This window comes from Gadus chalcogrammus, chromosome 5 (genome assembly GCF_026213295.1).
Source record: "Gadus chalcogrammus isolate NIFS_2021 chromosome 5, NIFS_Gcha_1.0, whole genome shotgun sequence".
NCBI classification, from domain to species: Eukaryota; Metazoa; Chordata; class Actinopteri; order Gadiformes; family Gadidae; genus Gadus; species Gadus chalcogrammus.
In genome coordinates this window covers 12,376,101-12,388,678 of record NC_079416.1, presented here as the reverse complement: position 1 = coordinate 12,388,678, position 12,578 = coordinate 12,376,101, and the positions used below count along the sequence as shown (strand labels likewise).

Below are 12,578 nucleotides of genomic sequence, written 5' to 3'. Positions count from 1 at the left end.
TTAACAGGGGTCCGCCGTGGGTCCTGCCTAACGCGGCGTGAATGCATGTGTACAAAGTAAACCCCCCACACACACATACAAACACAAACACATATACACACACACACACACACACACACACACACACACACACACACACACACACACACACACACACACACACACACACACACACACACAAACACAAACACAAACAGACACACACGTGCAGACACAGCGGGCCTGCGCTGCTGTGCCTGGTGCCGGGCCGGTAGCTCCTCTCGGTGTTTGATCAGAGCACTTCATTCTCCTGACTATTGATTCCCCTTCACAATGTGAAGGACCCTCGCATTCTGATCACAATCTGTTAATGAATGTATCCGGCAGCAACCCCCCCCCCCCCCCCCCCCCCCCCCCCCCCCCCCGTGCGGTGGTCATCGCCACGATAAGGGGGAATGGAGCGTGGAGGAAGAGGCGGACCCACCCCTGCCTCTTCAATTATGATCTCAGTCTCCCATACACACCCTACTTGTCTTCCTCTCCATCTCCTTCTTTTCTATATACATCTATTTTGTCTTTAGACTTTCTTTCCCCTCTCCCTGCCATCCCGTGTGTGTGTGTGTGTGTGTGTGTGTGTGTGTGTGTGTGTGTGTGTGTGTGTGTGTGTGTGTGTGTGTGTGTGTGTGTGTGTGTGTGTGTGTGTGTGTGTGTGTGTGTGTGTGTGTTTCTGTGTGTGTGTCTGGTGTGTGTGTGTGTGTGTGTGTGTGTGTGTGTCTCTGTGTGTGTGTGTGTCTCTGTGTGTGTGTGTGTCTGTGTGTGTGTGTGTGTGTTTTTTGTCTCTGTGTGTGTGTGTCTGGTGTTTGTCTGTGTGTGTGTGTGTGTGTGTGCGTTTCACCTGAGAGGACGCGGTGTGGCGGCGGCTCTCCTCCGTGGTCAATACTGTAATCTATCGGCTCCTAATCGCGCCGTTGGCAGACGGCTGCGGCGGCGCGGGTCTTGTAGAAGCAATCATTTTAATCAGCCGCTGCCGTTCACGGGGCTAATGCTGTCAGGATGGACCGCCCGCGGGGCGTCCCGCACCCGCACCGTGCTGAGAGAGAGAGAGATCGGAAAGGTAGAAAGGTGTGGGCGCCTTTGTTTGTGTGTGTGTGTGTGTGTTGGTGCAAATAATTTCCTACAGCCACTTGTTCTTTGGTGGTCTTTTAGACGGGGGCCTCCTCTCTCCCTCTCATCCAGCCAGTCTGCCCCCCTGAACACCCAGTGTGGTGAACAAGCCCTATTGTACCGTTACACTTTGCCCTGGTGTACCATTAAACTTAAACGCATGAGTTTCAGAAGCTGCGGCATTCAAGTAATGAATTGGGATCCAATTCGAGTGATCTAGACTACAGCATTTGGGATAAGTGGGATGGATGGGATAGACTCAGGATGAACGGTCCTGAATGTATGCTAGTAATAGTAAAACAATAGAGGAGTTTCCATGCTACCGAATTATAAAACAAACTATTGTTTTGCATGAGAGCTTCAAATTTTCTGTAAGTTAAACTTTTAATGAGCTCATTGCATGCATGGGGTAATTTATGATAATTAGTTATACACATATATTTATAAGAATACATCAACTCTTATATATAAACTATATATATGTATATATACATATATATGTATATATATATATACATATATACTCTGCCATTAATAGATCCTAAACCTGATGACGTGCAGAAATCTATCGTTTACAATTCCACTATTTAGGAAAGATCAAATCGAACTAGATCTGCGAGTGGAAAAAATCGGATTGATACTTTGGGCACCAAATTGGCGTTAAACACTGTCACACACACACACACACACCCCCACACTCACACACAGACCCACACAGTCCCACACAGTGTTGACAGCTGAAGGGTCGTATGATGGGAGCGAGGGATGAGATGGCTATCGGCCTCCAATCTCATCTCTAGTTGCCTGGGCCTCTCCATATTACCTGGTTTGATGAGGCTCTCTATGCTCAGCGTTTTGCGGACATCGCTCATGTTGTGTTCTATTCCAGACCTATGTAGATGTGTGGCTGTGACGGACTTATTATTCGACTAATCAGAGCGTTCCCGCGGCTTCTCCGACAGTTGAGGCGGGTCCTCGGGGGAAGGCTTGAACCACACCACCCCTCACCACACCGGGGATTTCGTTCGTCTGTTTTGCTTTGTTTTAAAGGAGTGCAGTTGCATTGTGGACACATGGATTCCTCAGTATGTGTATGTGTGTGCGAGTCTTTCTGTGTGTGTGTGTGTGTGGGCGTGTGTTTGCTTTTGCAAATACACTAGTATTTATTTCCTGCTGTGTGTTTGTGTCTCGTGCACAAACATGTCCTTGTGTGGATTGTGTGTGTGTGTGTGCCTGTGTGTATCCGCTTGTAACCTTCCCACCCGCACACTGATTGTGTGTCACGTCCTCAACCCCTACGATGAGAAACTGTCTCGGTGCTAATCCTAGCCCCCCCCCCCCCCCCCGCCATCAACCCTCCCCCTCATTCACACACACAGACACACACACACACACACACGCACACGCAAGGGCCGATAGCGCTGTGACAGAAAACAAGGGGGTGACCACCACGCGGCTTTGTGTCCGTAAGACCTTTGCACCGATTTACTGTCCTCGCTTACAGCAAAGCCCCCTGAAGGTCTCTAAACACCAGCCTCAAAGAGGACCTTCCCCGGCCCGCTTAAAGTTAAGCACGCTAGCATGCGCCATGGCATGCTAGCTCCGGGCCGCCTCGGTGAGCCCGTTAACCCCCCCGAGTCCGGTGCTCAGCGCCCCTTGTCGACGTTCACACGGTGCATTTAGATGTCAACTAAATGTTCTCTGGTCATATCTGAGGCGAATACGTACTGTCATTGTTTAAGTCGAATTTATCTATTAGTTAGTCGTTTATTTGTGCGTTGTGAGTATCTGAAGTTTTTTGGTATTTTGTAAGTTTTCTTTTTATGTTTGTCTTACGCGTGAAATTTTTGATAAATGCACGCATACATACACACACAGGCACACACGTGCACCACACAAAGACACACACATACATACTTATGTACCCACACACACACACACATACATAAACACATACACCGCCTCCTCCCCCCCTCGACACACACACACACACACACACACACTCTCCTACGAACCCCAAAGCTATAACAAAATCCCATCTCCTCCACCTCCACCCTCCAGGCTTCTCCACGCTGTCCCTGGGAGACCAGATGAGTCTACTGCAGAGCGCCTGGATGGAGATCCTGATCCTCAGCATCGTGTTCCGCTCGCTGCCCTACGAGGACGAGCTGGTGTACGCCGAGGACTACATCATGGACGAGGAGCACTCGCGGCTCACGGGGCTGCTGGACCTCTACGTCTCCATCCTGCAGCTGGTGCGCAAGTACAAGAAGCTCAAGGTGGAGAAGGAGGAGTTTGTGACGCTCAAGGCCATCGCCCTCGCTAACTCAGGTACGCCCACGGCCGGTCCGGCCGGGTTTAGCTAGGAGGGGTTTGGTTTGTGTTGGGGTGGGGTGGGATTTGGCTAGGTGCGCGTTTGTGTTTTTAATGTGAAGAAATGCATTGAGGACAGCCATGGAAACAACAGTACGAAAGTGTACATGAAATCAATAATGTAAATACAGGATTTTGAAATAATATGAATCGATTCGAAATATGGATGTTTCAAATATCGTTTAGGTATTTTAATGGTTGTTCCAAATGTCAAATTAATTGTAAAAATATTTTTTGAAAAATATTTTTTATTCTAAAGGGTACTTTTCCTGTGCATTAATAAGGGATTTGAAAATTTTATAGAAAACTTTTGTAATTAATTTTCATGGTGGACAGTACCGAAACAAAAAATACATTATGTATATTTGAAAAGTGGTTTTATGGAATCCAAAATATGTGTAGAAAATTTCATAGAACATAAAATTAGACAGTTTCCGAAAAACACAATACATATACAGAGCAAAAAAAAGTATTTTAACAAGGTAAGTGAATGTGCGCGTGTGTGTGAGGTATATGTAAGAGTGAAGGTTTCTCCGTTTCCCCTCTTCTGGTTGCATATTGCGCTCCCCATCTGTCACCTCGGCCGCCCGCCCCCCTCTATCTCCATAACGGGGGCCGCGGGCCCCGCAGCCTGGGAGGGGAATTTAGCATTTCATTAAGAAACACAGGGCCTGTCAATAAAATGTGTTAGGTCGAATGGAAAGAGTATCAGCCAGTCAGAGGCCTTGTTGCAATGTGTGGACGCCACTGGACGGCACGCGCTGCTATCGACAGGCAGCTTCTGAGAACTGTCCCCCCCTCCCCAGCTCCTGTGATCAATGAACGCCTGGGTCACTGGCGTGCTTCCTCTTGTTCTCTCTCTCTCTCTCTCTCTCTCTCTCTCTCTCTCTCTCTCTCTCTCTCTCTCTCTCTCTCTCTCTCTCTCTCTCTCTGTGTGTTTGTTCCTGGCTGAAAAAGGAAAAGCGCTGATGGTGGAGCTTTTGCCTTCAGACGATGGCTTTGGTCGGGTGCAGGAACGTGTGTGAGAGGCAGAAAGAGGGAGAAAGAGAGAGCGAGGGAGGGAGGAGGGAGGGATGAGGAGGAGTAAAGCAGGATGAGGGTGGTCCTGAGCGCTGGAACAAGGTCTGGGCGAGATCTCTCTCCTGGGAGCCGCTCTGTCTGACAGCTGTGAAAATTCATAGCGATTGATTTTGTAATTAGCAGTTTATCAATCGGATCGACGTGCGCTCTCTGATGGATTGCAAGGAAATTGTTTCTTCAAAGTTGTTTTTTTAAGGCTGCCCCGTCCCACCTCTACCCGCTAAGGCTGATCCCTCCCTGGCTGCTAGGGCCCCCTCCCTGGTTCCTGGGGCCCCCTCCCTTGCTCCTGGGGCCCCCTCCCTCCCTCGCTTTCAGGGCTCCCTCCTGGCTCCTAGGACCTCTTCCCTGGGGCCCCCTCCCTAACTGCTAGGACCCCGTAGAGCCTGGTTTCTAGGGCCCCTCCCTGGGTGCTGGGGCCCCTCCCTGCTCTGACTCCTTCTCTTTCTCCTCTGATAGGAACTTGGATAAGAATTTTTTGCCTCTTATTTTTCTTTGGTTTTGTCTTCCAAAACATCATCATCATTATATTTATCTCCAATAGGATTACCAATGGGTTCTAGCTGTTTGTGTGTGTGTGTTGAAAATTGTAAATACCTTTTAACTAAATAAATTAATAAAGCGCTAGTACAGGAATCACATTTACACATTCGATTTGTAAACATACAACGTGTAGCAGTGGGATTCGACTGAGATTTCATATTTGTGTATTATCATAATATTATTGTAAATGCTAGCGGATGATAAGGATGTCACATGTCATCCTTATCAGGGCAAATGGATTTTTTTCTCTTTTGTTCTTCGCTTCCCTCCCTCCCTCCCCTCATCCCTCCATCCACTCACCCTCCCCCATCTCTGCCCCCTCCTCCCTCCCCTCTCCCTCCCTATCCCTCCCTCATCCCTCCCCCTCCCTCCCACCCCTCCCCTTCCCCATTCACTCTCCAAAACGACCTACTTCATTTCACCACTGTGGGTTTGAAAAGCGGCAGGGTGAGAAATGTCTCAAGGTCTTGGGAATACTGTTGTTCCAGTCAATGAATTTGGGCCGAAGACTGGAATCTGTTTTTCCCTATTTTTTTTTTTATTGTCCCGTGCGGTAAAATATTCACAGCCAAGGTGAGAACAGTCAGCCAGCCAATGACATGCTACCTCTGGAGTGCCAAACACTGGTTAACCGGTGAGAGAACCATGACCCTAGACTGCTCCTGAGAGAGGGAGAGAGGGGGGGGGAGGGAGAGAGGGGGTGGAGAGAGAGGGGGAGAGAGGGGGGAGGGAGAGAGCGGGGGGGAGGGAGAGAGGGGGGGAGAGAGGGGGGAGGGAGAGAGAGGGGGGAGAGAGGGGGGAGGAGAGGGGGGGGGGAGTGAGAGAGGGGGGGAGAGAGAGGGGGGAGGGAGGAGAGAGAGAGAGAGGGAGGGGAGAGAGGAAGAGAGGGAGAGGGAGAAAGAGAGAGACGAAGAGAGGGAGAGGGAGAAAGAGAGAGCGAGAGAGAGAGAGCGAGAGAGAGAGAGAGAGAGAGAGAGAGAGAGAGAGAGAGAGAGAGAGAGAGAGAGAGAGAGAGAGAGAGAGAGAGAGAGAAAAGGAGGAAATTAAAATCGCTGTTCTATATAGCTAGGGAGCCTCAGTAACCGGGTGTAGCAGGAGAGCCACAGGGGGCCGTCCGGATGAGAGGCGTCGTCCTGTGCTGCCGTGTGAGGGGGAACAGTAACGGGAGCGTCGGGGACAGCCACAGCTGTTGTTGTCATGACGATTTAACAACCTTAACATTATGGCGGCCATGTCACAGGTGTTCTTTATCTCTCGTTAGACTCTAACGGAGGCAGAGCAAAACACTTTCAACCAACAATGTGGGGAATTTAGCGTTATGCGATTTGAAATGTGCACATTTGAAATGCTGAAATAATGCTAAATGAGCTAAAAGGTTATTGTATATATTTAAAAAAATAAAAATCTACCCACATATATTTAACATGTATGTGGCACAGGTTTAGCTCAATGTAGAAATATCTGATGGTAAAAAGAAAGGAGTATCAGTGAAGTGTAAGTGAGAGAGCGTGTAGGTTATTTAAATAAAACACTCTGCTATGTCGTTAACGTGCACTCATCCACTAGAGATTGGCTCGGGTTCATTATGTTGCTACTGCTACTGGAGAATGGCATTGGTTTGCAGCCTCATTGGTCAAAGGCCGTATGGATATCACACCACCGCCAAGAGAGAAAATAACAAATATTGTTTTGTTTTTCTCCTGCTTTATGATCTGTTCTTTATCTTGTCAGCCTGTGAGTTACACTGATAATGTCCCCCCCCTCCCCACTTTACCCCACCTGACAGCGCGGTAAAGATCAATCTTGAGATTACATTATAGAAATAAAAAAATCGTTCAATTTGCTGGTGGGGCACCGTTGTCTCAGCCTCAACTGTGATCCCCCTTACTCTGTGGTTCAAAAACTAAAAGAGAGTAAGGGGAATCAGGAGGTAGAGCGGGTTTGCTGGTAACCGGAAGTTAGTTAGTTCGATACTGGCTCCTCCTAGCTGAGTTGCGAGGTGTCCCTGAACAAGACACCTCACCCTAGCTGCTCCCGACGAGCTGGCTGTCGCCTTGCGTGGTTGACACCGCCGTCGACGTGTGCATGAATGGGTGAAGGTTCGGCAATATTGTACAGCGCTTTGAGTGGACAGTGGTTAGAGAAGTGCTGTATAAATGCAGCCCATTTACCGTTTACAACCTCCAGTGTATTCATCGTGCTCTAATCCTCCCTGATCGTTCCCCTCATGTTGACGGCTGTGCCCTCCTACTTGCAGACTCCATGCACATAGAGGACATGGAGGCGGTCCAGAAGCTGCAGGACGCTCTGCACGAGGCCCTCCAGGACTACGAGAGCAGCCAGCACCCGGAGGACCCCCGGCGGGCGGGCAAGCTGCTCATGACCCTGCCCCTGCTGAGGCAGACGGCCACCAAGGCCGTGCAGCACTTCTACAGCATCAAAGTGCAGGGCAAGGTGCCCATGCACAAACTCTTCCTGGAGATGCTGGAGGCCAAGGTCTGATGGGGAGGATTGTGGGTTTAACCCCTGGCAACGGCCGATGGCGATCGCAGGGGAGGGAAGGGGGAAAAGGGGTGGGGGTGGGGGGCTTGGGGGGAAGGGAGGGAGTGTCGGAGGGGGGAGGTTGTGTGATAGATCCAGAGAGTGACTTGAAGCGAGGCCCGGGGGTCCGTTAAAGAGGGAGACCCCCCCCCCCTCCTGTTGACTGTGCACACGAGGCGGGATAGACCTCTCCCCCCGTTCCTCCGTCGAGGAGAGACGGAGAAAAAGAAAAAAAGAGAACAAAAGAGAAACCGTCGGTTGCTAGTATAAATATAAAAATGATGCAAATTAATTTAAATATATAAGAAATAATATGTACAGTAATAATTGTTTTTCTTTTGTTTTTCGTTGGTTTGTTTAGGGTCTGTGGTCATACTGTATATGAAAAAGGACCTTTCTGCCCCCCTTGATCTCTTCAGAAAAACTAGTCGCCACTTTTTGATTAACAAAGTAATGGGATTCCTCTTCCTCAGAATCTTTAACTGAGTTTCACACAATCGCTCTGAAGAAAACCCGAAGTGTCAACCACCATAAACAGACTCACTTGTCTCACAGATGTTTTTTTCTTTTTGTTTGGTTTGGACTGGACTTGACCAGAACATGTATATATTTATTATGGGAAGACTGAGTGTACAGTTTAACGTCTGGTGAACTCAGTGGCCATTTTCTCTTCTTCTCCTCTCCCTGGAAGGAAAAAAACAAAAAAAAGCTCAAACTGTTACCTAAATGTGAAATCTATTGATTTAAATGTCCTTGAATATACCTCTCCAGAGCAGCGAGGCGTGTGATCAGCGCGGATCGATCTGAAGACAGGAAGACTTACCGGTCCCATGTTTAACCAAACTAGCGTAGGCGGCTGCCGCAGTCACTTCACTTATTCCGTAGTAACGTAGCAATAAAGGAGCTGGCTGGCACGCCATCCGTCCCCACTCCTAACCTTCACCTGCTCCTCCCCAGTCACCAGGGCCTCGCGGTTCACTAAGGCCACGTCCGTGTGTTGGCGCTCCGCGGCCCCAGGCCTCGTCCTCTACCCATTCGGATTTGCATTGGTTTTGCACCCTGCTCCTTGAATCCCAAATTTGGCCCTTGTTTTAAGCCCACAGAGATTCCACTGCCCCCCCCCCCCCCCCCCCCCCCCATGGGAAGCGAACAGACAAGCTGATTTAAGGCTAGGTGAAAGACGATCGCAGGGTTTGGGTGGCGGCGCTATCAAAGGATTTATGTGGAGTGGCAGGAGTCCAGGAGATTCCATGTTCAAACAATCAGAGGCCCATATGTCAGCCACTCTATTTTCGGTCCCCCCCTTCCCCCACTGTAAGCCCGCCGTAGAGCCGCGTCCCAAACACACACACACACACACGCGCGCGCACACACAGACACACACACTGGGAGCAAGGTGTCCCGCATCTGCTTCCCACCATTTTAGAATCGCCGGCGTCTTTTAATAGCCCCTCTGGCCTGCTTTCATAGAGCCCCGCCCTGCGTGAAGGTGAGCGGCAGGTGCTGAGCGTATTCTTAGCCCGACGCTTGTTGTCCGACCGTACGTCCGGCCCGTCTCCCTCGCGCGGTGGCACCGCTTGACCCTCATGTAGACAGACTGGCCAGTGGGCCGAGGTACCCTTCCCAGACCCCCCCTCCCCCACCACCACCACCACCACCACCACCACCACCAAACCATCCGGCTGGCCAGAGGAGGACATCCATTCGGAGGTTCTAGCTAGCCAAGGACCCCCAAGTGTGCAGTCTGTGAATAGCGACGCGGGGCTAGTAAAGTGTTGCCATGCTTCTCGGGTGTGACAGCAGACCAGGAGTGTGTGAGTACAAGGTGTGACTTGGGGTGCTGGGGAGCGAGACAGACAGACAGACAGACAGACAGACAGACAGACAGACAGACAGAGGGAGAGATCCCGTGCTGTGGTCTCTCGCCCTCTTGCGCCCCGCTCCCCCTCTCTCCCCCGCTTGCCGTCTCTCGCCCACTCTGTCTCTCTCTGTCGTCGATTCAGCCTGACAGCCATGAGGCCGGGCTCTTCTGTCAGTACTGTAGCTCAGCCCCGCTGGGCCGCGCCGCTCTTTTCTACGTGGACGGAGATGTTCCAGGAACATTGTTGCTCGCTCCGCTGTAGGAATTGATGTGATGTGATAAGTTTTCTGTCACAACAATATGATACTGTGATCAAAGGAAATGTCTGACATTGCAAAACGGGTTTGAGTCGCCGCGATGCTTAAGGTATCATCGGCCAACGCTCATTCGACAGCTGACACCAATCTTTTTTGCTGATGTCTGATAGGTCGCTTTAAAGACGCCACACACAAACGTCGCACACCACGCACATAGTCACACACACTTCAGCTAGCTTGAAAAGAAGCGTCAATGTAGCGGTTGACAATGTAACTTATTTCACACAACAGGTAGGCTACTGATACTGACTGAAACCGTGCTAGGTGGAGCATTGCTTAGGTTTGGAAGAGCAGCTATTTCATAACACAAAATAGCCCGTATATCAGAGTAACAGAACGTTTCGTTTTGCCGTTTCTAAGACTTCTCAGCTCCATTCAAAAAGCAGTCAGTAAAAACAAAAGCTTCTGAACAAAGTTATCACAGTGATCGGAACACACTCATCCTGCACACCCTTGACTTTTGTTTGTTTTGTTTGTTTGCAAAAAAAAAAGGGGGCACTGTGTAGACTACGAGAAAACACGTCTTACATGAAATACTTTGTCTGAAACAAAAAGTGTAAATATATCTGTGTCCGGTACCGGACAGTATACAGTAAGTTGTCAAAAATACCATTTGAAATACAGTATGCAGCAAACCAATGCTGGCTACTACCTCACGATCATCCCGTCGTCAGTCAGGAACACCTGTGCTCCTCTGCTATTCAACCGTCAGCACAAAGGACTTCAACATGCCGAGCCGTCCGTTTCTAACAGTCCAATGCTGTCTCCCCGAGTGGTCCTGCCAAGATATTTGTAATTATAGTTACCAGTTACCTCTTCCTGTTCATCCTTCATATATGTTTGTAAAAGTATAGCATGCTACAAGTTGACCTCATTGACCTGGTCATGAGTGGGCGTGACCCCAGTTTTTGGTTAAGCGGGTATATGTTTTTACAAACATCGGTGTGTCAGACTTGCTCCCTAAATGACAAAATTGCAGAGTGAGGCAGGTAAATCATTTCTCTGCCTCTGCGTGGAGTATTAATAGTGTGAATTATATCATTTTGGCAATGATGTACATTGATATCTCTGATCGTTGAATCACCAATATCTGTGTAACTTTTATGCTTTGATTTTGAAAAACCTTAAAGAAACGATGAATTAAATACACCTGGAACTCCTGTGATTCATTCATTTCCACCACGAATCAAACATTTTGCTGTCATTAAATAAATATACACCCAAGCACACACGCACACACACACACACACACACACACACACACACACACACACACACACACACACACACTGTCGGCCATTTCCAATCAGCGATTAATCAAGTGGCCTTCGGCAGGCGAGAGGAGGGGAGTCAGAGGAGGAGGAGCCCAGCCAGAGAGGCCTCGGCTCAGGCCAGCAGCCCCTCCAGCCGTAAGCCTTTAACCGTGGCATGGCTGAGGGCTGTGGAAAATGGATCCGTCACAGGAAACAGGCGGACAGCCACGGCAACGCTGATGGAGGCGGCGGTGGCAGGGGGGGAGGGAGGGGAGGTCTGTCCTTCCATTATTTCTGGAAGCTGAGATTCCAGGGAGTTAAAGTATTCCCTCCTCTGTGTAATTATAAGAACCAATTTCCGTTTTTGAAATAATGTCTCGCTAACCAATTAATCGTAATAATCCCCTATATGGAAACAATGCTATTACAAGCCCTGAGACAAAAAAAAAAGGGTTTCACAAAGCAAAGAAAGATAATGAAAGAAAACGGAAAAGAATAACGCGCTGCTCTTTAGAGCAAGACACAAATAAAACTTGAGGCTACCCGTGTAGCCTTAATATCGCAGACGTCGCTAAATTCTGTACATTTAAACGCTGTGTCCCCCACACATATGCACAAATGCAGACCTCAAAGGGGACGGGCTGTACTACTTTCTCCTCTATCGATATTCATTCTTCGCTGATACAGTAACCGGGTAATCAGTTACTTCCTGTCAGCTGCAGGAAGTCACAACACGTTTGGCGAAGGGAGCTACGGCGGTGGGGCTCCTCATCAGAATGCGGCCTCCGTCAGCGCGCGCACGACTGCTGCACGTTGCCTAAGTGTGTTTCATTATTCTCAAAAGAGCGTTGATGATGCCGAGGGAAAGGATTACACGTCAGCGAGAGTGATTGGGTTTGGACAGAGCTGCTGCATACACTTTGCATCAACCCAGGGCTTCGAATTACACTTAGGTGGAAAACGGCGCATGCAAATGCCCAGGAGAGCTTGTGGCACAGAAATGAAGCGAGGGCCACCGTCTCTCTCTCTCTCTCTCTCTCTCTCTCTCTCTCTCTCTCTCTCTCTCTCTCTCTCTCTCTCTCTCTCTTTCTCTCTCTCTCTCACTCTTTCTCCTGCTTACTCTCACACACACACACACACACACGCACACACACACACACACACACACACACACACACACACACACACACACACATAGACATGCATGCATCTATACTTCTAGATTTATTTTACTTTTCTTTCAAATGCACATTACAGATTCCAACATATGCACACATACAGCCACACAGTCTATACTTTCTTTGTAAAATCCCTCTCCTTGTTTTTGGAGCACAGTCATTTTTTACGGGCATTCCCATTCTTCCCCTGATTTTGTTACGTGTGTTTACTGCTCCATTTGTGGAATTGGAAGCAGGCCTATTACAATTCAATAACAGGAGCTGGTGGTTTTCACTACCCACAGCCATCGCT

General features: G+C 49.1%; 1 protein-coding gene across 2 annotated transcripts in view; it reads left to right on the top strand.

The window, feature by feature from the left end:
• Positions 1-7,671, top strand: part of esrrb (estrogen-related receptor beta) — a 65,731-nt gene extending 58,060 nt beyond the window's left edge. For both annotated transcript variants that reach the window (XM_056590340.1, XM_056590339.1), the window contains 2 exons: positions 3,205-3,474; positions 7,394-7,671. In XM_056590340.1, the coding sequence (XP_056446315.1) occupies positions 3,205-3,474; positions 7,394-7,638 (515 nt within the window). In that variant the 3' untranslated portion in view covers positions 7,639-7,671. The remainder of the gene's footprint in view (positions 1-3,204; positions 3,475-7,393) is intronic.
• Positions 7,672-12,578: the final 4,907 nt, after the last annotated feature.